The sequence below is a fragment of the Plecotus auritus genome (assembly GCF_963455305.1).
Source record: "Plecotus auritus genome assembly, chromosome: 3".
Lineage (NCBI taxonomy): Eukaryota > Metazoa > Chordata > Mammalia > Chiroptera > Vespertilionidae > Plecotus > Plecotus auritus.
The window spans coordinates 120471310-120494790 of NC_137772.1; the positions used below are offsets into that span (position 1 = coordinate 120471310).

A 23481-nucleotide genomic window follows, 5' to 3' on the forward strand; every position below is an offset into this window, starting at 1 on the left:
CCTTGGCCTGGCCTGCAGGGATTGGGCTGAAACTGGCAGTCAGACATCCCCCGAGGGGTCCCGGAGTGTGAGAGGGCACTCTGCAAAGTTGCTGTTGCTCAGCAGCTCCTGTGTTGAGCATCTGCCCCCTGGTGGTCAGTGCATGTCATAGTTACTGGACAGTCGGCCAGTTGGCTGGTCGCTTAGGCTTTTATATATATAGATTACTGTTATAACATCAGTCATACTTCATCACTGTTGCTGGTACATATTTGCCTTTTTAACTGTACTCTGAATTCTTTGAGTGCAAAAATTACTGCCTATTCATCTATATATCTTCAAATTTTAATGCAGAACTTGGTAGATAAGCAGGCCATAGATTCTTGCCAACTCTGATTGATAATCCTTGCATGAAATGATGCGTTGATGATAACTCAAAAGTTATTTTTCTTTTTTCAAAAGGCAGTTGCTTGTATTCTGGGCTTTCTTTGTCACAGGTGACATCTTAGTCATGCATTTGTTGTTGTTGTTTTAATCCTCACCTGAGGATATTTTTCCATTGATTAGAGTGGAAAGGAGGGGTGGGGAGAGAGAAATATCAATGTGAGAGAGACACACAGCGATTGGTTGTCTCCTGCAGACACCCCAACTGGGGCCAGGGATCAAGCCTGCAACCGAGGTACATGCCCTTGACCGGAATTGAACCTGGGACCCTTCAGTCTTCGTGCCGATGCTCTATCTACTGAGCCAAACCGGCTAGGGCAGCATCTTAGTTTTGATAGGTGTTCTTTGCAAGGTTTTTATCCAATACTAGAGGCTCTATGCACGAAATTCATGCAAGAGTAGGGCTTCCTTCCTCTGGCTGCTGGCACTGGCTTCCCTCTGGCACTTGGGACCTGGGCTTCCCTCCAGCCGCCGGCACCTGGGACCTGGGCTTCCCTCTGCTGCCAGCAGGCACCCGGGACCCAGGCTTCCCTTGTAGCCCTGGCTTTGTCCAGAAGGTCATCCGGAAGGAAGTCTGGTCTAATTAGCATATTATGCTTTTATTATTATTGATAGAATGATAAAGTAGACCATGTATCAGAATAATTTTTACTTTAGAAAAATACCTTTTAAAAATTTTAAAAAAATTGATTATAGAGAGAGAGGAAGTGGGGAGAGAGAGAGAGAGAGAGAGAGAGAGAGAGAGAGAGAGAGAGAGAGAGAGAGAGAAACATTGAAGTGAAAGAGAAACATTGATTAGCTCCCTCCTGCACACGCCTTACTGGGAATTGATCTTGCAACCCACACATGTGCTCTGACTAGGAATTGAACTGGTGACCTTCTGGTGCATGGGATGGTGCATAACCAACTGAGCCACACCAGCCAGGGCTAGAAAAATACCTTTTAATGTTGAGCAAACCTAACAGTAAATACTTTGGTGAATTAGGTGCCAGTCCCTGTTTTTCTGCCGGCCCGGGTGGATAGCAGCGAGAAGAACCCTGCAGTAGCTGAGGAGCTAAAAAGCAAAGTTTCTTCAGATGCTCTTGATACCGAATTGCTCACAATGACAGACATGATGACTGAAGAGGAGGGGAAAACAAATGCTGCTAACATCAATAGTGAGCTACACTGTATTACACCTTGTGGATGAGTGTGTGTTGTTGGTTTTTACTAAGTGCTGTAATTGTTATAGTATGTTCCAGGGCATTTTAATCCTTGGTGTAGGAGTGGGGGAAGATTGTAACAAAAGTGTATTTTATGTTAAGAGAGCCAAGCTATATCTTGCCAGGTGCTCTATTATGGGAAGTCAAATTTCAAGAAGAAATTTGTAGGGTCTTTTTTTAAATTGTAAAAGGATTTGACTTACATGATCAACTAAAAATGGTTCTTGTTTTCATGGACTAGCTCAGATACAAAACTAATTTGTAGTAGACTTTAATAATCCAGGTCTCTTATTTTGTAATAGTTATCCCCAATTTTGTTATCAATAATACTAATGTCATTTGCATGATCTAAACCAGGGTTTGTTGTAACTTCCCTTAGGGCACTGATTCCAAACGTACAGCACGATGAGTGTGTTGTGGATGTTTTTGTCTCTTAGAATATTTCTTCCCCTTAGTCCTCTGGTGACAACAGAGTCCTGTTTCAATCATGAGCTAAATCCCTTTAGAGTACATTGTAAAATTCTATGTATTTTACAATGTGACAATATTATTAAAGCACTTTGTTAGGGAGTTAAAAATGAATTTCGTGGATTGAAATCAGTTTTTTGATTTTTTTAATGTAAAAAATTGTTTTAAAAATATATTTTTATTAAATTCAGAGAAGAAGGGAGAGGGAGAGAGATAGAAACATCAATGATGAGAATCATTGATCAGCTGCATCTTGCACGCCCCCTACTGGGGATCAAGCTTGAAACCTGGTCATTTGCCCTTGATCAGAATCGAACCTGGACCCTTTAGTCTGCAGGCTGACGCTCTATCCACTGAGCCAATCCAGCTAGGGTCCAGGTTTTTATTTTTTTAATGAACACACAAAATGTCAGCTTAAATTCCCTTATAGAAAGGGTAGTATTTTGTGAAACCTTTGTTTCCTGTGTGGGTGCGCATGAATGCTTGTCTGTCTTTCTGTCTTCCACTACCATCCTGAACCTAGATAAAATGCATTTCTTATTGAGGGCTGCAATATAAAAAATGCTTGAAAACAACTGATCAAAATATTAGAAGACAGTTGTATATAAGTATGTATTGAATGACATGAAAACCTTAGGCCACAATTCAGGAAAAATGTTGAAAAATTGCAGTTATCCATTCTCATTATTTTACTTTAGACAAAAAATTGATTTTACAAATACTCTCAATATCAGAGATGTTTTACTAGCAAAGCATGCCTATTAACTTTTGAAGAGGGCCAGTCAAAAACTTACAGGAGTAAAAGGTTTTGTGTACTCAAGATTATCTAATTATAAAGTTTATAGTAGTTAATTGCAAGATAGCTATATATACCTTTTCCTTTTGTGACATTAATATAAGTATTGTTTTGCATTTACAATTAACTGACTTTCTTTTGCCAGGTGTAGGTATCGTTGAGGTCTTTTTTTATTTCTAATGACAGTGTGGATTGATTACAGGTGTAATTATTGAGACTGACATAATTGGTTCAGATCTCTTGAAGGACTCTGACCTAGAGACACAGTCCAGCATGCCTGATGTACCATATGAACCAGACTTGGATATTGAAATAGATTTTCCCAGAGGTATTCAAAGTGCTATTTTATTCTTTTAATGTGAACTATGGTTATGGAATTCAGTTACGGAGTCATAATTGTGGTTATGATCATTAGGCATTTAGTGTTCATGTCATTGCCTTTACTGTTCATATATGTCTTTTTACCCAGATAAAACTGAACAGTTAACTTTTTTAAAAAATATATTTTTATTGATTTTAGAGAGGAAGGGAGAGGAAACGAGAGATAGAAACATCAATGATGAGAGAGAACCATTGATGGGCTGCTTCCTGCATGCCCCCTACTGGGGATCGATCCCACAACCCAGGCACGTGCCCCTGACCAGAATTGAACCCGGGACCCTTCAGTCTGCAGGCCGACGCTCTATCCACTAAGCCACACCAGCTAGGGCAACAGTTAACTTCTGAATTGACTCATAGGATTGCTTTGTAGGGACTTAAAAATTTTTAGAGCCTTAAAAAGAAACTTACTCAAAGTAATTCATTATATAAAATTTTGAAGATAGAGAAAAGGATAAAGAAGTGTTAGTGTATTTTATATTTAAATAAAATATCAGTAGTGACTTTCTTAAGATCCTTTTGAAAATTAAGTTGACCTTCAAAGGGAAAAAGTATTTTCAGGTCTTTTGTTATAAAAGAAATGTGTTCTATTTTCACTATTTTCTTAATCTATTGATGACAAATAAGCACATTGAATTGAATGTAAAGCATTTTATTTTAGGAAAGATTTAATAGGATTTATACTGAGATCATTTAGATCTTACAGTTGAATTTCAGGTTATAATAATTTTTCTGATACCAATTTACATGAAAATTTCATGTTGATATTCATTGTACATATTTGTTAAGAGTCTGAACAGGTTTTATCAGAACTCATAGGCCATGTTAGGTACAGAAGATCATTTATTCTCTACCCCAGCACAGGTTGTTCTCATATACAGGTGCTTGTTTACATCCTTTGGCTATTTCTTTGTTGGCTGTGTTATATAACATAAACCTCTGCTATTACATTTGGAATAAAAGTTCTGATTTGTTTGTCAGCTGCTGAGGAGCTTGATATGGAAAATGAATTTTTATTACCACCTGTTTTTGGAGAAGAATATGAGGAACAGCCTAGACCTCGATCTAAAAAAAAGGTATAAAATTAATAGTATTTTTGAATTTGGTTAATATCTCTATATAGTAATATCTCTATACAGCTATAGAGTAAGGATACAGTGGTGCTCACTTGTGCCTGGGAATATGGGAAGATACTTTGTTTTCTAGATTTAAGAGTTAAAGTCTTTATTACTTCATTTTTAGGTAATAAAAATGTCTCAGATTTAATTGTAACTTCATAGAAGAAGAGTAATTATTATTGCCAATTAGTTTTTGTCTTCAGTTTTATCTTGATAAATGGTTGACATAGATAAAAAGTTGACATAGTTGCAAGTAAATTCAATTCTTTGACAAGAATTGAGACTATTTTCTAGGGAGTGTTTTTTCTGTCATCATTATTATTTTTAAAATATATTATTATTAATTTCAGAGGGGAAGGAATAGGGACAGATAGAAACATCCTATATAATAAAGAGGTAATATGCAAATTGACCATCACTCCAACACACAAGATGGCCGCCCTCATGTGTACACAAGATGGCCAGTGGCGGGGGGGCAGTTGGGGGCGATCAGGCCTGCAGGGGAGGGCAGTTAGGGGTGACAGGGCCGGTAGAGGAGGGCAATTGGGGGCGACCAGGCCAGCAGGGGAGGACAGTTGGTGGGGACCAGGCTTGCAGGGGAGGGCAGTTAGAGGAGACTAGGCTGGCAAGGGAGGGCAGTTAGGGGTGATTGGGCCAGCAGGGGAGGGCAGTTGGGGGTGACCAGGCCTGCAGGGGAGGGCAGTTAGGGGCAATTGGGCTGGCAGGGGAGGGCAGTTAGGGGTGACCAGGTTGGCAAGGGAGGGAAGTTAGGGGTGACCAGGCCAGCAGGGGAGGGCAGTTAGAGGTGACCAGGCCTCAGGGGAGCGCAGTTAGGGGCAATCGGGCTGGCAGGGGAGCAGTTAGGCGTCTATCAGGTTGGCAGGCAGAAGTGGTTAGGGGCAATCAGGCAGGCAGGCAGGCGAGCAGTTGGGAGCCAGCAGTACTGGCTTGTGAGAGGGATGTCCCAGATTGGAAAGGGTGCAGGCTGGGCTGAGGGACACACACACACACCCCTGTGCACGAATTTTGTGTACCTGGCCTCTAGTTAATGATAAGAGAGAATCATTGATTGACCACGTCCTACACACCCCTTACTGGGGATGGAATATGTGCCCCAACTGGGAATCGAATTGTGACCTTCCTGGTTCATAGGTTGATGCTCAACCACTGAGCAATACCAGCTGGGCTCCATCATTATTTTTGATGAGGCTAATCAGTGATGTTGGAATATACAGTTGATTATATCCTGTTTCATTTAAGCATATCAACACATAGGAAGACATCTCGGACACTAATAGATTCAGGTAGACCAAATTAACAGGTGTAATTGTTTTAAATATTTTAACATCAACTTTATTTCTGATTTCCAACATAAATTAAGGTCCAAAGGGGAAAAGAAAACTTTCACAAATTTCCACCAAAAGAAAGAAAATGAAAAAGGAATGAGTACCCTGTAGTTGGACTTTTATTTCACACCACAAAAATTAACTCAAAATGAGTCACAGACCTAAATGTAAGAACTAAAAATCTCTTAGGAAAAAAAAAAAAAACTCTTAGAAGAAAACATAGGCCGCAATCTTCATTACCTTGGGTTTCTTAGATATAACAGAAAAAGCACAAGGAACAAAAGGAAAAAAGATGAATTGGGTTATGTCAAAATTTAAAACTTTTGTACAGCAAACAGTGCCATCAAGAAAATGAAAAGGATTTGAGTGGTCATTCCCTTTATGGTGGAATTATTATAAAGTTCTTCAGTTTATCTCTTAATAATGTTTATTATCCTTTTATTTCAGATTATATTAGTTTATGTCATATATTTATTTTCTCATCAGTGACTCACAGCAGAAGTTAATAAAATTTTATTGTACACAATGGTTTATGTAGAAATATGGCATTCCTGCAGATATATTTCAACACATGTTATAGGTGATTATTCTCACATTCAGGAATACCAGTCAATTCTAAGGATATAAGTATATTCTCTTTAATTTGCATTTTTTGATTGATGGCTTACATAAAATCATGAAATAATGTAGACTTTAAAAAAAAACACGGAGATTTACAGTGGTGTTTTACTAATAGGGAGCCAAGAGAAAAGCTGTATCAGGATACCAGTCTCATGATGATAGTTCTGACAATTCAGAATGCAGCTTTCCTTTCAAGTATACGTATGGTGTAAATGCATGGAAACACTGGGTCAAAACTAGGCAACTTGATGAAGATCTTCTGGTATTAGATGAGCTAAAATCTCGTAAGTGTTCTGATTTTGTTTTCCCTATGTCCTATTTAAAAGCAAGATTTTTGTTATTAACTTCCTTTAGCTTTTAAAAAATAAATGTAGCTTTTATTTTACTTTTAAGTTCTTACATAGAATAAATTTCAGGGGCTTTCTTAATCTTAAGACAGTAAGTAATAGCAATTACTAATTTTTTATTTCTTTTTAGCTAAATTAGTAAAGTTAAAAGAGGATCTGCTGTCTCACACCACGGCTGAGCTTAACTATGGGCTAGCCCATTTTGTCAATGAGATCCGCCGGCCAAATGGAGAGAGTTATGCACCTGACAGCATCTATTATCTTTGCCTTGGAATACAGGAGGTTAGTAATTTGCAGGCAAATTTTGAATATAATGTTAATAAGAAAGGTTGTTGTGGTAGTTCTTGGACAGAAAAATGTTATGCTTCAAGAATATTAAACATAACTTTATGGAACATAATGATTCATAGCTTTATCAAGAAAGACAAAAAAAATTAATCTATGACAAAAACTAGGATATTATAAAGGATTTTCTGAGCTTCTCTGTAATTAGGTGTTTCTGCTATAATGTGATATGTTCTTAAAAATTACCACATTCTTCAAAACTCAGTACAAAAACCAAAAAGAACAGGCCACTCAAAAGGTCTGTATCTTTTGTAATACGCCTGACAAAGTTGTATGTTTGTTACCATATGTAAGATAATGACATCATTGCCTACTACAGTCCCAGGTACATGAATTAATACTCTGAGGCATGATCCAGATATACATAGATCCATGCTAATATGCATGTGAACAGAAAATGTCTGGTTTCTCCACATAGTCGGTCTGTTTCAGTATAGACTGGTCATGTTTTTCTAACATGTTAGAAACCTTAGTTCTTTGGAATCATCTTACAAAATGAAGTAATTCTTTAGGGATTTTAAATAAACTTCAGCTGCATGTCTGTGAATCTGGAGTGACTTCGTTTTCCATAGGAGGCAATAACTTCTGTTTCTGAAAAAATTGTATAGGTTTGAGCCTAGAAGTCATTATTTACCACATTTACATCCTGTGTGTATGTAAATGTGGTAAATAATGGAAGCAGATCTTATTATGCAGGTTGTTGTTTATAGACCTAAAATTTAATGTTAAGCTGCTAACAGCATATTGAAATAAGTTACTGAAAAAAACTGTAATGGTCTTAATTTGTATTTTATTTATATTCTCTTCAGGATAGATAATTTCCAAAGATTATGAAAGCGGTGTGTGGAATTAACACATAGCTATACATTACTGTGTGTTCAAAGGCCATCGCATATTTTGTAGTAACAATCTAAAAAAAATAGAGAGATTTTGTTTCTTCTTATTCCGACTTGATAGAGTTACATGTACTTTGAGCTTCATGTTTATATGGCGATACTAGGTTCACCATTCTAAAATCCCAAAACCTGAGAACTAAGATTTTCATGGAAACTCTTTTGATAGTAAATCCTGACTTGAAGAGTTGTGATGCTGTTTTCTTTATTATACTTTCAAAAAATATTCCATCTTAACCCAGCCAGTGTGGCTCAGTGGTTGAGCATGGAATTATGAGCCAGGAGGTCACAGTTTGATTCCTGGTCAGGGCACCTGCCTGGGTTGCGGGCTGGATCTCGCATTGTGGGGGGTGCAGGAGGCAGCTGATTGATGATTCTCTCTTGTAATTGATGTTTCTGTTTCTCTCTCCCTCTTCTTTCCTCTCTGAAATCAGTGAAAATAAATATTTTTAAAAATTCCGTCTTAGATTATTAACTGTAGACTTCATTGTAGAATTGTTAATGTTTCTAAACAAGTGTAGTGTGCTTCCCTAGACCACTCTAGGAATGTTGTGTAATTATGTATATGGTCTGTGTTTCCTCTATAGAAGTACAAAAATTTTGAATTCTGAAACATATCTGGCGTCAGTGACTGTGGCACAGGGTTTTAGAACTGTGTATATGTTTTCCCTTCCACTTTTATTATGTTTTGTAGTAAAAAAGAGTAGGCATAGCATTTGTAAATATGCTAACTGGTGTAGGTGAAAACATCTCAATCTTCTGGTATCAGAATAAGTTATCCTATATAATAAAGAAGTAATATGCAAATTGACCCTCACACCCTTGTGTCACAAGATGGCCACCACAAGATGGCTGCCCCACGTCATCACAAGATGGTTGCCACAAGATGGCCGCCCCCACATTGTCACAAGGTGGCTGGGAGGGGAGGGCAGTTAAGGGTGACCAGGCTTGCAGGGGAGGGCAGTTGTGGGGGACCAGGCCTGCAGGGGAGGGTAGTTGGGGGCGATTGGCCTGGCAGGGGAGGGCAGTTGTGGGGGACCAGGCCTGCAGGGGAGGGCAGTTGGGGGTGATCAGGCCAACAAGGGAGGGCAGTTGGGGAGCTGTTAGGTGTCAATCATGCTGGCAGGGTAGCAGTTAGGCATCAGTCAGGCCGGCAGGGGAGCAGTTAGGGGGTGATCAGGCTGGCATGCAGAATGGTTAGGGGCAATCAGGCAGGCAGGTGAGTGGTTAGGAGGATCAGGCCAAAACTGGCAGTTGGACATCCCCCAAGGGGTCCCAGACTGGATAGGGTGCAAGCTGGGCTGAGGGACATGTTCCCCCGCCTCCCGTGCACGAATTTCGTGCACTGGGCCTCTAGTTTATTACATATAATTATCCTTGGGAGTGAACAGGAGATGGGTATTACTTCTTTGTGTTTGTACCATGCTGTCCACATAGTTCGCACTCACTGACCTGGGTGATTGCTTTGACTATTACAATAGTCCTATATATCAACTGTGTGTATACTTATTTAAGGTAATTTTTTAAAAAGAGAACATATATGTCATCATTTTAGAAGTAGTTCAACCATTTTTACTTATTTTTACTAATTAAAAATTTTTTTTTAAATCCTCACCCGAGGATATTTTTCCATTGATTTCTAGAGAGAGTGGAAGAGAGATTAAATTGCCTCCTGCATGTACCCTGACCAGGGCCAGGGCTGGGGAGAAGCCTGCAACTGAGGATGTGCCCTTGACCGGAATCGAACCCGGGACCCTTTGGTCTGCAGGCCGATGCTCTATCCACTGAGCAAAACAGTCCAGGGCAATTTTTAAATTGTAGTTGATGTACATTTTATTAGTTTCAGGTGTATAACATAGTGATTAGATATTTATATAACTTACAAAGTGATCACTCTGATAAATCTATTACTCATCTGATAGCATACATAGTTATTACAATATTCTTGACTATATTCCATATGCTATACTTTATATCCCATGACTATTCTGGAACTACCAATTTGTACTTTTAATCCTTTCATCTTTTTCACCTATACCCGACCCCCTCCTATTTGGTAAGTGTCAAAATATTCTCTGTATCTTTGAGTAAAAAAAAAAAGTCTGTTTCTGTTCTGCCTGTTTATTTTGTTTTATAGATTCCACATATTAGTAAAATCATCTGACATTTGTTGTTCTTTTTCTGACTTATTTCACCTAGCATAATACCATGTAGTTTCATCTATGTTGTTGCACATGGCAAGATTAATTTTTTTTTTACTTTTTATGGCTGAGTCATATTTTATGTATGCACCACTTTTTATTATATTGGCTATTGTAAATAATGCTGCAATGAATATATGAGGCATATGTCTTTTTAATTTAGTGTTTTGGGTTTCTTCAGATAAATACCCAGAAGCAAAATTGCTAGATTGTTCTTTTTATGGCCTTTTGTTTTAAAGTCTGTTTTGTCTGGTGTAAGTATTGCTACCACAGTTCTTTTTGTTTGTTTGTTTTCATTTGAACGAAATATCTTTTTTCATCCCTTTATTTAAGTCTGTGTGTGTTTCTTTTGATTTGAAGTGAATCTCTTGTAGATAGCATATGTAAGGGTCTTGTTCTGTTGTCCATTCAGCCACCCTATGTTTTTTTTATTAGAGCATTTAATCCATTTGCATTTAAAGTAATTGTTGATAACTTATTTATTGCCATTTTATTCAGATTTTTTTTCCTCTCTCTTTTTTTTTCTGTTTTTAAAGAAGACCAGACCCTTTCACATTTCTTGAAATATTGATTTGGTAATGATGAACTCCTTTAGCTTTTTAATTTTTTTTGTCTTGGAAGCTGTTTATCTGACCTTTGATTTTAAATTTTAGCTTTGCTGCATAATCTTGGTTGAAGGGTCCTTACACTTTGAATATTTTGTGCCAATCTCTTTGGCCTGCAAAGTTTATGTTGAGAAATCATCTGACAGTCTTAGGGGAATCTCCTCCATTGTAGGTAACTACCTGCTTTTCTCTTTCTGCTTTTAAAAGTCTGTCTTTTTTAACCTTTGGCCTTTTAATTACGATGTCTTTTTGTGGGCCTCTTTGAGTTAATATTATTTGGGACTCTCTGAACTTTCTGGACTTACATGTCTATTTCCTCCACCAGGTTAAGGAAGTTTTCCATCATTATTTTTTCAATATGATGTGAATGTTGGTGCACTTGAAGTTGTCTCAGAGGCTCATTATACTATCCTCATTTTTTTTTTGTTTCTTTTTTTAGAGAGGAAGGGAGAGGGAGAGAGAGATTAGAAACATCAGCGATGAGAAAGAATCATTGATCAGCTGCCTTCTGCATGCCCCCTACTGGGAATTGAGCCTGCAACGCAGGCATGTACCCTTGACCAGAAGTGAAGCTGGGGTCCTTTAGTCCGCAGGCTGACACTCTATCCACTGAGCAAAACAAGCTAGGGCTATCCTCATTTCTTTTGAATTTTTTTTCTTTTTGCTCTATAGATTGGGTGTTTTCTATTTCCTTTTATTCCAAACTAGGGGCCTGGTGCATGAAGTTTTGTGCACGGGGGGTGGGTCCCTCAGTCCGACCTGCACCCTCTGCAATCTGGGAGCCCTTGGGGGAGCCCTCTCCAATCCGGGAGTTTCTGTCTGTCTTTGCAATCATATGAGCGAATTGTCTGAGACACCAACCCAGTTTGGTTTGTTACTCACAGAATAATGGAGGCTTTTTTTTTCTTCTTTGCTTCATTGGTTGAGATTTCCTGGAAGTTTTAGGATATCTTCCCTTTAATTTTTCCTAGACACTCTGATTTTACTTATGTCTCTCACCTTTGCTTTCCCTCCATCCCCCACCGCAACAGTAATTTGCTCTAGGCTCACTTTGCTCTAGTGTCTAGGACAGTGGTTGGCAAACTCATTAGTCAACAGAGCCAAATATCAACAGTACAACGATTGAAATTTCTTTTGAGAGCCAAATTTTTTAAACCTAAACTTCTTCTAACGCCACTTCTTCAAAATAGACTCGCCTAGGCCGTGGTATTTTGTGGAAGAGCCACACTCAAGGGGCCAAAGAGCCGCATGTGGCTCGCCAGCCGCAGTTTGCCAACCACAGGTCTAGGAGATCTGTCTGCCACCAGAACTACGATTCCCAGCATTCCTGGTGCTCCCCGCGCTCTGGGATTCCGCTTCCGATACTGGGGCTGTCACCAGAACTACTATTCCCAGAATTCCTGGTGCTCCCTGTGCTCTTGGTTTTCCCTTCCTGCTCTGTCTCCGTCTCATGGCCTCCCGCTCTGCCAAGTCCTCCAAGCCGCCAGCTCTCCCTCTCTGCTCTCCGTCTGGCGGCTCAAGTTTCCCAAGCTGCTTCACTCTCTGCCGGCTCTCGTGCTCTGCTCTCTGCCTTGTGCCTGTGTATGAAAATTAACCTGCTGTCTTTGTCGGGTTAATTTGCATACTACTGATTGGCTGGTGAGCGTAGCGGATGTACGTTCAATTTACATGTTTCTCTTTTATTATATAGGATTGCTGATTTGATTCTGTTCATTTCCTGTAATTCTTATATCAATTAATGATATCTTTATTTTTGAGTGGTTCTTTTTTATGTTTCTATCTCAATTTTTGTGTTTCTTATCACTTGGTTGAAGTTCTCACTGAGGTTCTATCATCCTATCTAATAAAAGAGTAATATGCAAATTGACCATCACTCCAACACACCAGATGGCTGCCCCCAAGTGGTCAAAGATCCTGCCCCCATGTGGACACAAGATGGCCATCAGGGGAGGGCAGTTGGGAGGGATCAGGCCAGCAGGGGGAGGCAGTTGTGAGTGATCAGGCCAGCAGGGGAGGGGAGTTGGGAGGGACCAGGCCTGCAAGGTAGGGCAGTTGGGGGCAATCAAGCCTGCAGAGGAGGGCAGTTAGGGGTGACCAGGCTGGCAGAGGAGGGAAGTTGGGGGAGACCAGGCATGCAGGGAAGGGCAGTTGGGGGGGGGGGGAACCAGGCATGCAGGGGAGAGCAGTTGGGGGGAGACCAAGCCTGCAGGGGAGGGCAGTTAGGGGTGACCGGGCCTGCAGAAGAGGGCAGTTAGGGGTGACCAGGCCAGCAGGGGAGGGCAGTTAGGGGCAATCAGGCTGGCATGGGAGCAGTTAGGCATCAATCAGGCTGGCAGGGGAGTTAGGGGGTGATCAGGCTGGCAGCAGAAACGGTTAGGGGCATTCGGGAAGGCAGGCAGGCGAGCAGTGGGAGCCAGCAGTCCTGGATTGTGAGAGGGATGTCCGACTGCCTGTTTAGCCCCGATCCTACCGGGATTGGGCCTAAATGGGCAGTCGGACATCCCTTGAGGGGTCCCAGATTGGAGAGGGTGCAGGCTGGGCTGAGGGACCCCCCTACCCCCCGTGCACGAATTTCGTGCACTGGGTCTCTAGTTTCCCTATAACCAGTGTTTTGAATTCTGCATCTGGTAGATTGTTTGCCTCCATTTAATTTAGTTCATTTTCTGGAGTTTTCTTATGTTCTTTCATTTGTGATGTGTTTCTCTGTCTCCTCATTTTAGCTGCTCCCCTGTGTTTGTTTTTGTGAATTAGGTAGAGCTGCTACATCTTGGTAGAATGGACTTTTGTAGTAAGTGCCCTGTAGTTGTTAGTGGCATAGACTCCCTGTCACCTGATCTGGGCACTCCGGCTACTACCCAGTGTGGATTGTGTGCACCCTCCTATTCTAGTTAAACCTTGATTGCTGTTGGCACGTCATTGGGAGGGATTTGCCTCCAGACTGATCAGCTTAGAGAACTGGCTGTGACCACAGTGGAGGAGCTGCTGTGCAGAGGCCTACCCTAAGTAGCACTTCAATAGGATTCTGGTGCCCGATTAGTCTACCCTTTGAGTGTGTAGCTAGTAATGTGGTTGTGTGGTGCTCTGGTGTGCTCTGAAGCTGGCCACTTACAGGGCCTCCCAGAAAGTGCAGGCTAAAATGAGCTGCGACTTGTGCCTTTCCTGGGGTCACCTGACATGAACTACAAAGCAGTGTGCACAGGGCTGCTACTTGTGCTAGGCTTGGAGGGCCCAGGAGGGCCAGCCTGCAAACAGAGGCCAACTATCACTAGTGTGGGCCTGGGGCCTCTTAGCTTAGCAAGAGGTTCAGGGCATGATGAGGTCAGATGCTACTTGTTGGAGGTTTGTGAATCTTGTAGAGATTTTAGGAAATTCTGTAGCTTGAGCCAAAGCTGGCGTTTGTATGGAAAAGCCATTGGAAACAGCTTTGGTTGGTCTGAAAGTTAGGTGGGTTGGGGTCTCAGAGAATCACTAGGGTGGATTGAAGTTTACCAGGTTGATGGAGATTCAGGTATGGTGCCAGCCTGCAACAGTCTGTGCTGTTTCCTCAGCACAGGAAAAATGGTCTCTGCTAGCACTTCTGACTGGGAGAAAGTTGGCCCTTCCTACTGAAGCCAGAAAATTCATTTTCTCCCTGTATGTCTTGATATGCCTTTCTAGCTGCTCCCCCAGTGCTGGAGCTCAGAGCCAGTGAGTCTGAGTAAGTCCTTGTGCAGACCCTTTAAGGGGATTGCCTGGGACTCCAAGAGCCCTCTGTCTTAGCCACAATCCAGCTGGTTTCCTCAGCCAACAGTTCTGGGGACTTCTCTTCTCGGAACTGGAACTCTGGGCTGGGGGCCCTAGTGTGGGCCTGAGACTCCTTGCTCCTCAGGGGGCACATCTGCAGCTAGGATATCTCTTCTCATTTTAAACCGCCACATGTGGCTGTGGGACCAGCCTCTTCGGAGTCTCTGCCCCTCCTATAAATCTCACAGTGGTTGCTTTGTTGTAGTTTTGATGTGGTTGTGGTAGGATAAGAGGACAGAGATTATCTGTGCACCCTCTTGACAGCCTAGTTCAGTGGTGGGCCAACTCATTAGTCAACAGAGCCAAATATCAACAGTACAACGATTGAAATTTCTTTTGAGAGCCAAATTTTTTAAACTTAAACTTCTTCTAACGCCACTTCTTCAATAGACTCGCCCAGGCTATGGTATTTTGTGGAAGAGCCACAGTCAAGGGGCCAAAGAGCCGCATGTGGCTCGCGAGGCTCGGTTTGCCGACCACTGGCCTAGTTCAGCCAACTTTAGAAGTGTTGAAAGAGCAATAGAGTTCTGCATGTTAACTTGGAAGGAGAGAGATTGAGTTCCAAGCTCTTGTTCTTCTTGTTTTAATTCTAACTCTAGTTTATGATATGTTTTGGTGTTTTCTATAAAATTTTCTTTAAAATTGCTTCTACTTGTAATTAAACTTAAAAACTAATATCTACATAATATAACTTTAAATCAAACAGTAATAAGAGAAAGACAGCACAATGGGGGTTTCTACCCTACCCATCTCTAGTCTATTTAGTTCTTCTCACTAGTCAAATAGTTATTGCTCTGTTAGTTATTTCTTCTGATAAATTTGCATATAGGAATACAATCGATTTTTATATATTCATCTTATATTGTATATGTACCAGTTCACTATTAGTTTCAATAGATAAGGTGTTTTTTTTTCCTCATACTATTTTCTACATACAAAATCATGTCATGTATGAATAAAGACAGTTTACCTCTTTCGTCCCAATCTGCATGTCTTGTACTTCTTTTTCTTGCTATATTACATTAGTTGTTTTGGTTCCACAAAAAGATGGGTGTAAGTGGTGAGAGTAGAAACATTTGCTTTGCACCTAATCCTTTGGGGAAGTTTTTTCTTCTTTCTTTCTTTCTTTCTTTCTTTCTTTCTTTCTTTCTTTCTTTCTTTCTTTCTTTCCTTTTTTGGTTTTTAAGTAGGATGTTTCCTATAGGTTTTTTATAGCTTCGTGGCACTTGATCAAGGAAGTTTTTATCTATTCTTTAGTTCAGTGATTTTCAACTGGTGTGCCATAAGAATTTTTAATACATGTAATACCTGATGATTTAGTCGGGGGCGCTGACCTAGTTTCCCTAATACTGTCAAATGAAAAAAATAACAACAGCCAATACAATAATAGCCATCTGGTGTAAGTGGCCTGTCTTTATCCATAAATATGTATTGTAGGTCATGTAATAGAATTGCATCATATTGGTCACATCACATAATAAGATTATGCCTGATAGATTAATTTTTGGTACCAGAATTCCTTACACACAACTATAGGCACTGGATTTTTCAAAAAGTCACTTTGGAGCAGAAATTACACATATATGTTTTGTCAGATTGGCAAAAAATGTACTTTTTGGTGTGCCACAGAATTTTAGTAATTAGATTGTATATGCCAAATGGAAAAGATTGAAAATTGTTGCCTAAGTTGGTTGAGGACTTTTCTTTTTATTTTTTCTTTTATTTTTTTTATTTTAATTTTCATTTTATTTTATTTTTTTAAATATATTTTATTGATTTATTACAGAGAGGAAGGGAGAGGGATAGAGAGTTAGAAATATCGATGAGAGAGAAATATCCATCAGCTGCCTCCTGCACACCCGCTACTGGGGATGTGCCCGCAACCAAGGTACATGCCCTTGACTGGAATCGAACCCGGGACCCTTCAGTCCGCAGGTCGACGCTCTATCCACTGAGCCAAACCGGTCAGGGCTATTTTTTTTTTTTAATTTTAATAAATCTTTATTCAGATTATTACAATTGTTTCTCCTTTTTCCCCCCATAGCTCCCCTCCACCCAGTTCTCTCCCCACCTTCTGCCCTTACCGCCCCCCACACTGTCCTCATCCATAGGTGTATGATTTTTGTCCAGTCTCTTCATGAACCCCCCCATACCCCCTTCCCCCTGAGAATTCTCAGTCCACTCCCTTTCTATGCCCCTGATTCTATTATATTCACCAGATTATTCTGTTCCTCAGGTTTTTAATTCACTTGATTTTTAGGTTCACTTGTTGATAGATATGTATTTGTTGTTCATAATTTTTCTCTTTACTTTTTTCTTCTTTCTCTTCTTTAAGAATACCTTTCAGCATTTCATATAATACTGGTTTGGTGGTGATGAACTCCTTCAGCTTTTTCTTATCTGTGAAGCTCTTTATCTGCCCTTCAATTCTGAATGATAGCATTGCTGGGTAGAGTAATCTTGGTTGTAGGTTCTTGCTATTCATCACATTGAAAATTTCTTGCCACTCCCGTCTGGCCTGCATAGTTTCTGTTGAGAAATTAGCTGACAGTCGTATGGGTGCTCCCTTGTAGGTAACTAACTGTTTTTCTCTTGCTGCTTTTAATATTCTCTCTTTGTCTTTTGCTCTTGGCATTTTAATTATGATGTATCTTGGTGTGGTCCTCTTTGGATTCCTTTTGTTTGGGGTTCTGTGCGCTTCCTGGACTTGTAAGTCTATTTCTTTCACCAGGTGGGGGAATTTTTCTGTCATTATTTCTTCAAATAGGTTTTCAGTATCTTGCTCTCTCTCTTCTTCTGGCACCCCCATAATTCTGATGTTGGTACGCTTGAAGTTGTCCCAGAGTCTTCTTACACTATCTTCAACTTTTTGGATTTTTTTTTTTGCTTTTTGCTTTTTCAGTTGAGTGTTTTTTGCTTCTTTGTATTTCAATTCTTTGACTTGATTTTTGTGTTCCTCTAGTCTGTTTTTGGGTCTCTGTATAATATTTTTTATTTCAGCCAGTGTATGTTTAATTTCTAGTTGGTCCTTTTTCATATCTTCGAGGGTCTCGTTATATTTATCGGCCTTTTCTAGGATATTCTTGAAAAGCCTTATAACCGTGGTTTTGAATTCTATATCCAGTCGTTTGTTTTCCTCCATTTCTTTCGTTTGTGATCTGATTCTTTGACACTGCATTTTCACTGCTTCCCTGAGTTGGTAAGGTAAATTTGTGTGCTAAGTCTCCTATATGGCCCAGTGGTCTGCTTCCCCAGTTAACTTGAGGTGGGCACTCTTGGTGCACCCCTTTGTGGACTGTGTGTACAGCCTTGTTGTAATTAAGTCTTGATTGTTGTTGGTATCACTGGGAAGAATTGACCTCCGGGCCAGTTGGCTGTAAGGATCAGCTGTGTCTATGCTGGGAGAAGTTCGGTGCTGGAGACAGCCTTATAGGATTAGACTTGCCAAATTGCAATAGCCTCTGTGCTCAGCTTGGATGGGGTGGAGTCTCAGTCTTGGCTTCCCGTCAGCCTTGCCCTTGCGCGCACGTGCGCGCCTTCAGACCTCTGCCTTCCCAGCTCCCGAGTCTCCGCCTGAGAGTCCAGACTCCCCCCACAAGAGCGTGGGTCCCCAGGGGCTCGCCTGGAACTGGGGTTCAATGCAGTCAGAACTGGGGCTCAGTGCAGTCAGGAGCCTCTGACTCCCTTCCACTAGGGAAAGCCTGTGGCAACCTCCGCAACCTTTGTGCGCACTGGCATGCGCGTGCCTTCAGACCTCCGCCTTCCCTGGCTCCTGAGTCTCCGCCCGAGAGTCCAGACTCCCCCCACAAGAGCGTGGGTCCCCAGGGCCTCGCCTGGAACCGGGGTTCAGTGCAGTCAGGAGCCTCCGACTCCCTTCCACTAGGGAAAGCCTGTGGCAACCTCCGCAGCCTTTGTGCGCACTGGCACGCGCGTGCTTTCAGTCCTCCACCTTCCCCGGCTCCCGAGTCTCCGCCTGAGAGTCCAGACTCCCCCCGTAAGTGCGTGGGTCCCCAGGGGCTCGCCTGGAACTGGTGTTCACTGCAGTCAGAACTGGGGCTCAGTGCAGTCAGGAGCCTCTGACTCCCTTCCACTAGGGAAAGCCTGTGGCAACCTCCGCAGCCTTTGTGTGCACTGGCATGCGCGTGCCTTCAGACCTCCGCCTTCCCTGGCTCCTGAGTCTCCGCCCGAGAGTCCAGACTCCCCCCACAAGAGCGTGGGTCCCCAGGGCCTCGCCTGGAACCGGGGTTCAGTGCAGTCAGGAGCCTCCGACTCCCTTCCACTAGGGAAAGCCTGTGGCAACCTCCACAGCCTTTGTGCGCACTGGCACGCGCGTGCTTTCAGTCCTTCGCCTTCCCTGGCTCCCAAGTCTCCGCCTGAGAGTCCAGACTCCCCCCGTAAGTGCGTGGGTCCCCAGGGGCTTGCCGGATCTGGGGTTCAGTGCAGTCGGGTGCTTCCTTCCCCCTTCCGCCAGAGAAAGTCAGCCAGGCTCTCAGCCGCCCTTCCTCTCTGCGCGCACAAAGACCCTTTTCCGTACCTCCAATTCTCTGTGAGCTTTTCTCTTTCCTTCTAGTTGTAGAATTTTTACTCAGCCAGCTTTCCTGTGGTTCTGGATGGTGTCCGTTCTGTCTTTAAGTTGTAGTTTTGAAATTGTTGTGCGAGGCAGCAGTTTAGGTGCTTACCTATGCCGCCATCTTGGTTTCTCCCAGGAATTCCGAATTCTTTAGAGCCAGGACTTTTCTTTTTAAATAATCTTTATTGTTGAAGTATTACATAGGTCCTCCTTCCCCCGCCCCCTTCCCCCATTAACCTCTTCCAGCCTGCTTTCATTCCCCTTTGGCCCCCCTCTCCCTCCCAGCCCTCACCACCACATTGTGTCCACAAGTTATGCATATATGCATACAAGTTCATTGGTTGACCTTTTCTCACCCACCCTCCCCTGCCTTCCCTCTGAGGTTCAACAGTTTGTTCATGCTTCTATGTCTCTGGGTCTATTTTTTAAAAAAATATATTTTATTGATTTTTTACAGAGAAGAAGGGAGAGGGATAAAGAGTTAGAAATATCGATGAGAGAGAAACATCCTCCATCAGCTGCCTCCTGCACATACTGGGGATGTGCCTGCAACCAAGGTACATGGCCCTTGACCGGAATTGAACCTGGGACCCTTCAGTCCATAGGCCGACGCTCTATCCACTGAGCCAAACCAGTTAGGGCATATTTTTGATCATTAGTTTATTTGATTCATTAGATTACACATGAGTGAGATCATGTGATACCTCCTTTTCATTCATTTTGGAGTTTTTTTTTGTCTCCCCATTTTCGCTGTTCCTTTGTATTTGTTTCTATGTATTAGATTAAACTGCTATGCCAACCAGATTTTTTGGGTTGGTCTTATGTAGTAGATATTTTGTGGGATCCAGTGGTGCAGTCTCTTGGGATATTTTGGTTCTACTGATGTAGTTAGGTTTGAATGTTATTGTCCCATTCATAGATGGAATCTTTTCTCAGGGTGTTTGATTATGTGGCTTGCTCCCTACTACGTCATGCCAGTCGTTGTACACATGCTGACCGAACAGCACAAAATACAGCAAGACAAGACACGACACAGAAAGTACAGAACAAGAGTGTACACAAGACCTCTATAAACACAACAAAAGTGACCACCAGAGAAAAATGTATTAGGAAAGAGAAAAGAGAACAAATAGAAAAAAAGAACAAATATGAGGAGAAAACACAATAAAACAAAGAAACCAAATGGCACAAACAAAAAACACCCAGAAAAGGAGAGGTGGGGGCAGAATCTCTAAATACAGAGCTTAAATAAAGAAATTAAGGTTAAGGAAGTGGATGAATAGGGGAAGGACTATAGTTTAGGGGAGGGTAGAAAAGAAATGAGAAGACAAGAAAAAAATTTTTTTTGAAGAGGAAAGAGCCTAAATTTAGTAAGTGAAACAAGTTAAAAAATTAGGAGAAGAAGAAAAGAGAGGGAAAGAGGGAAAAAATCGAGTAGTGAAGAAAAGGAAAGGGAAATTGAGTAGGAGCAGCGAAGAGGAAATTAGATATGAATCAACTAACAGAGACTAGAATAATCTATATACTGTATATATAATAGAGGAATATGCAAATTAGCCCAGAAGCCGAATGCGACAACCGAATAGCAGGGACCTGAGCAGCTGCAGGCTCCCAATGCTGCCAACCCCTGTGTGCCTGCACACCCTTGGGCCTGGAATAATGATCATTCACAATGAGCCCAGTCACAGCACAGGGGCTGCAGATCAGGGGGCTGTGGATTTTGTGGGGGAGGGCTGCGGACTTGGGGGAGCTGCAGATTAGGGAGGCTGCAGAACAGGGGGTGCTGCGGACCAGGGGAGCTGTGGACCAGGGGGGCTGCAGATGGGGGTGGACTACAGATCAGGGGGGCTGTGGTTGGGGGCTGCAGATCAGGGGGCTACGGAACTGAGGACCCCAGCCCCGAGCCCAGAGCCTGGCCTCAGAGCTGCAGCTGTGTTTGCAGTGCCCAGTTGGGAGCCCCACATTCTGTCCCCACAGACTCAGGAGAGCCATCGGGTCCGTGGGGACGGCAAGGAAGAGGCCTCGCCTGGTGCCCTTTACTCTGTAAGGTGGGCCCCGTGGATGGGAGTTGTGGGCCACACCGTGACAAGCAATCAGTGTTTGAAGAGGGAGCCTTCAGCCCTGTGAACTTTCTCTCCCAACGAAGCTCCAGCTCCTCCCTGCACTCGGGCCCTGCCAGAGGGCCTGCCGGGCCCACCTGGCCACTGCCCACACCCACTGGTGTCTGCAGTCCCACGTGGTACCGTGAACCGTGTCTGAGCCACTCTGAGGTGGAGCCCACGTCACCTCTTTAAAGTTTTCATTTTTGCTAATTGGACCTTTGCCTTCTGAGGCGTAGAAGCCAGGACGGTGGGCGCAGTGGAGCCCGCAGACGGGCACCCAGGAGCTCCTCGACTCGGATGGCTTCATTCAGAGAAGGCCTTTCCCCACCCCATCGCTCCCCAGCCACCGCTCACCTCGGCCTGGGGGGAGCAGCACAGTCACTGCGACAGGCACGGCCCCAAAGCTGCTCCTGAACCTCGCTCTTCCCCCCTTGGCTCCCAAAGCCCAACGCAGCCTGTGGCCAGCCCCGCAGAGGATTGGCTGGTGCCCCCAGCGCCCTCCCCAGGGCCCTCCCCAGTACCAGACAGGACCAGGCAGCAGGGGGGTGAGGTTGGCCTGGGACAGACTTAGCCCCTGCAAGCTGTGTCACAGTGGATCCTGAGCAGCGAGAACTTACCAATAGGGATGTTTGTGCAGATATTTTAAACAACTTCCACTTTTAAAACTGAATTCAAAAGCATAGATTGTTGCTCTAGAGAGCAGTGCTTCGGCGGACCCCGAGGTCACCTTGGAGGCTAGAACCAAAAGTTACATGATAGCAAGTGTTGGCCAGGATGTGGACAAATCCCAGCCCTCACACACTGCTGTCGGAATGGAAATGGTGCGGCCGCTCCTCAAATGATTAGTATCAGTCACATAGGACCCTGCAACCCGCCACTCCGAGGTACACACCCAATGAGGCAGCGGGTCACAAAACGCCCATTGTGTATGGTCCCATTCCCATAAAATGTCTGAAACGGCACTGTGCAGATGGCTGGGTGGGGCAGGCAGCTACATGGGGAAGGTGGCACGGGGTTTCTTCTAGAAGCAATACAACGTGACTGGTGGTGCCCTGGCTGGTTTGGCTCAGTGGATAGAGCGTCAGCCTGCAGACTGCAGGGTCCCAAGCTCAATTCTGGTCAAGGGCACATGCCCGGGTTGCGGGCTCGATCCCCAGTAGGGGGTGTGCAGGAGGCAGCTGATCCATTATTCTCTATCATTGATGTTTCTCTCTTCCCCTCTCCCTTCCTCTCTGAAATAAATACACACACACACACACACACACACACACACACACACGGGTATTGTGCTAATTATACCGGGAGACCTTCCAAACAAAGCCATGGTGGCGGGGCCGAAGCAGAGGCAGTTAGGGGCCATAAGGCCAGGAGGGGAGGGCAGTTGGGGGCGAGCAGGCCGGCAGTGTGGGCCAGTTGGGGGCGATCAGGCTGGCAGTGGGGGGCAGTTGGGGGCAAGCAGGCCTGCACGGGGAGGGGGGGCAGTTGGGGGCAAGAAGGCCAGTTGGGGGGTGAGCAGGCTGGTAGGCAGAATGGTTAGGAGTGATCAGGCAGGCAGATAGGTGAGCAGTTAGGAGCTAGCGGTCCCGAGCCAGCGGTCCCGGATTATGAGAGGGATCCCAGATTGGAGAGGATGCAGGTTGGGCTGAGGGACATCCCCGGCCCCCCAACCTGTGCATGAATTTCGTGTCCTGGGCCACTAGTAAATCAATAAAGCAGATAGATAAAGAAGATAAATTTTAAAAGGGAAAAAAGAAAGGAAAGAAAAATTAAGAAGAAAGGAGAAGAAGAATGAGGAAAAAAGAGAGGAAGGAAATGGTGGAAAAAATAAGACAAAAATAAAATAAAGTGAAGTGTTCTCTTCAGCTGAGTTTTAACGCCCCATGGGAGCTGGCTTAGGGCCTCTCTCTTCTGTCTGCCAATTCTGGGCTTCCTTTTAGATAAATCTTTTTTTTTTTTTAATATATTTTATTGATATTTCACAGAGAGGAAGGGAGAGGGATAGAGAGCTAGAAACATCGATGAGAGAGAAACATCGATCAGCTGCCTCCTGCACACCTCCCACTGAGGATGTGCCCGCAACCAAGGTACATGCCCTTGACCGAAATCGAACCCGGGACCTTTCAGTCCGCAGGCCGACACTCTATCCACTGAGCCAAACCGGTTTCGGCTGGGCTTCCTTTTAGATAGTTAAGTGCTAACCACTGTCAGGCACTGCTTTTGCTTTTAGCACCCTCCTTGAAACTCAAAGTGATCCACAGGTCCACTGCTTGTGTCTGTCTCCAC

General features: G+C 43.3%; 1 protein-coding gene across 10 annotated transcripts in view; it reads left to right on the forward strand.

Moving 5' to 3' along the window:
* ZMYM2 (zinc finger MYM-type containing 2) overlaps nt 1–23481 on the forward strand; it is a 192902-nt gene that overhangs the window by 150381 nt on the left and 19040 nt on the right. For 8 of the 10 annotated variants that reach the window (XM_080662167.1, XM_080662164.1, XM_080662171.1 and 5 more), the window contains 5 exons: nt 1409–1580; nt 3092–3217; nt 4249–4343; nt 6468–6636; nt 6830–6981. In XM_080662167.1, coding sequence (XP_080518293.1) covers nt 1409–1580; nt 3092–3217; nt 4249–4343; nt 6468–6636; nt 6830–6981 — 714 coding nt within the window. Of the gene's footprint in view, nt 1–1408; nt 1581–3075; nt 3218–4248; nt 4344–6467; nt 6637–6829; nt 6982–23481 lie in introns of all 10 variants that reach the window. The other 2 variants (XR_013960258.1, XM_080662170.1) reach the window with 2 other exon arrangements.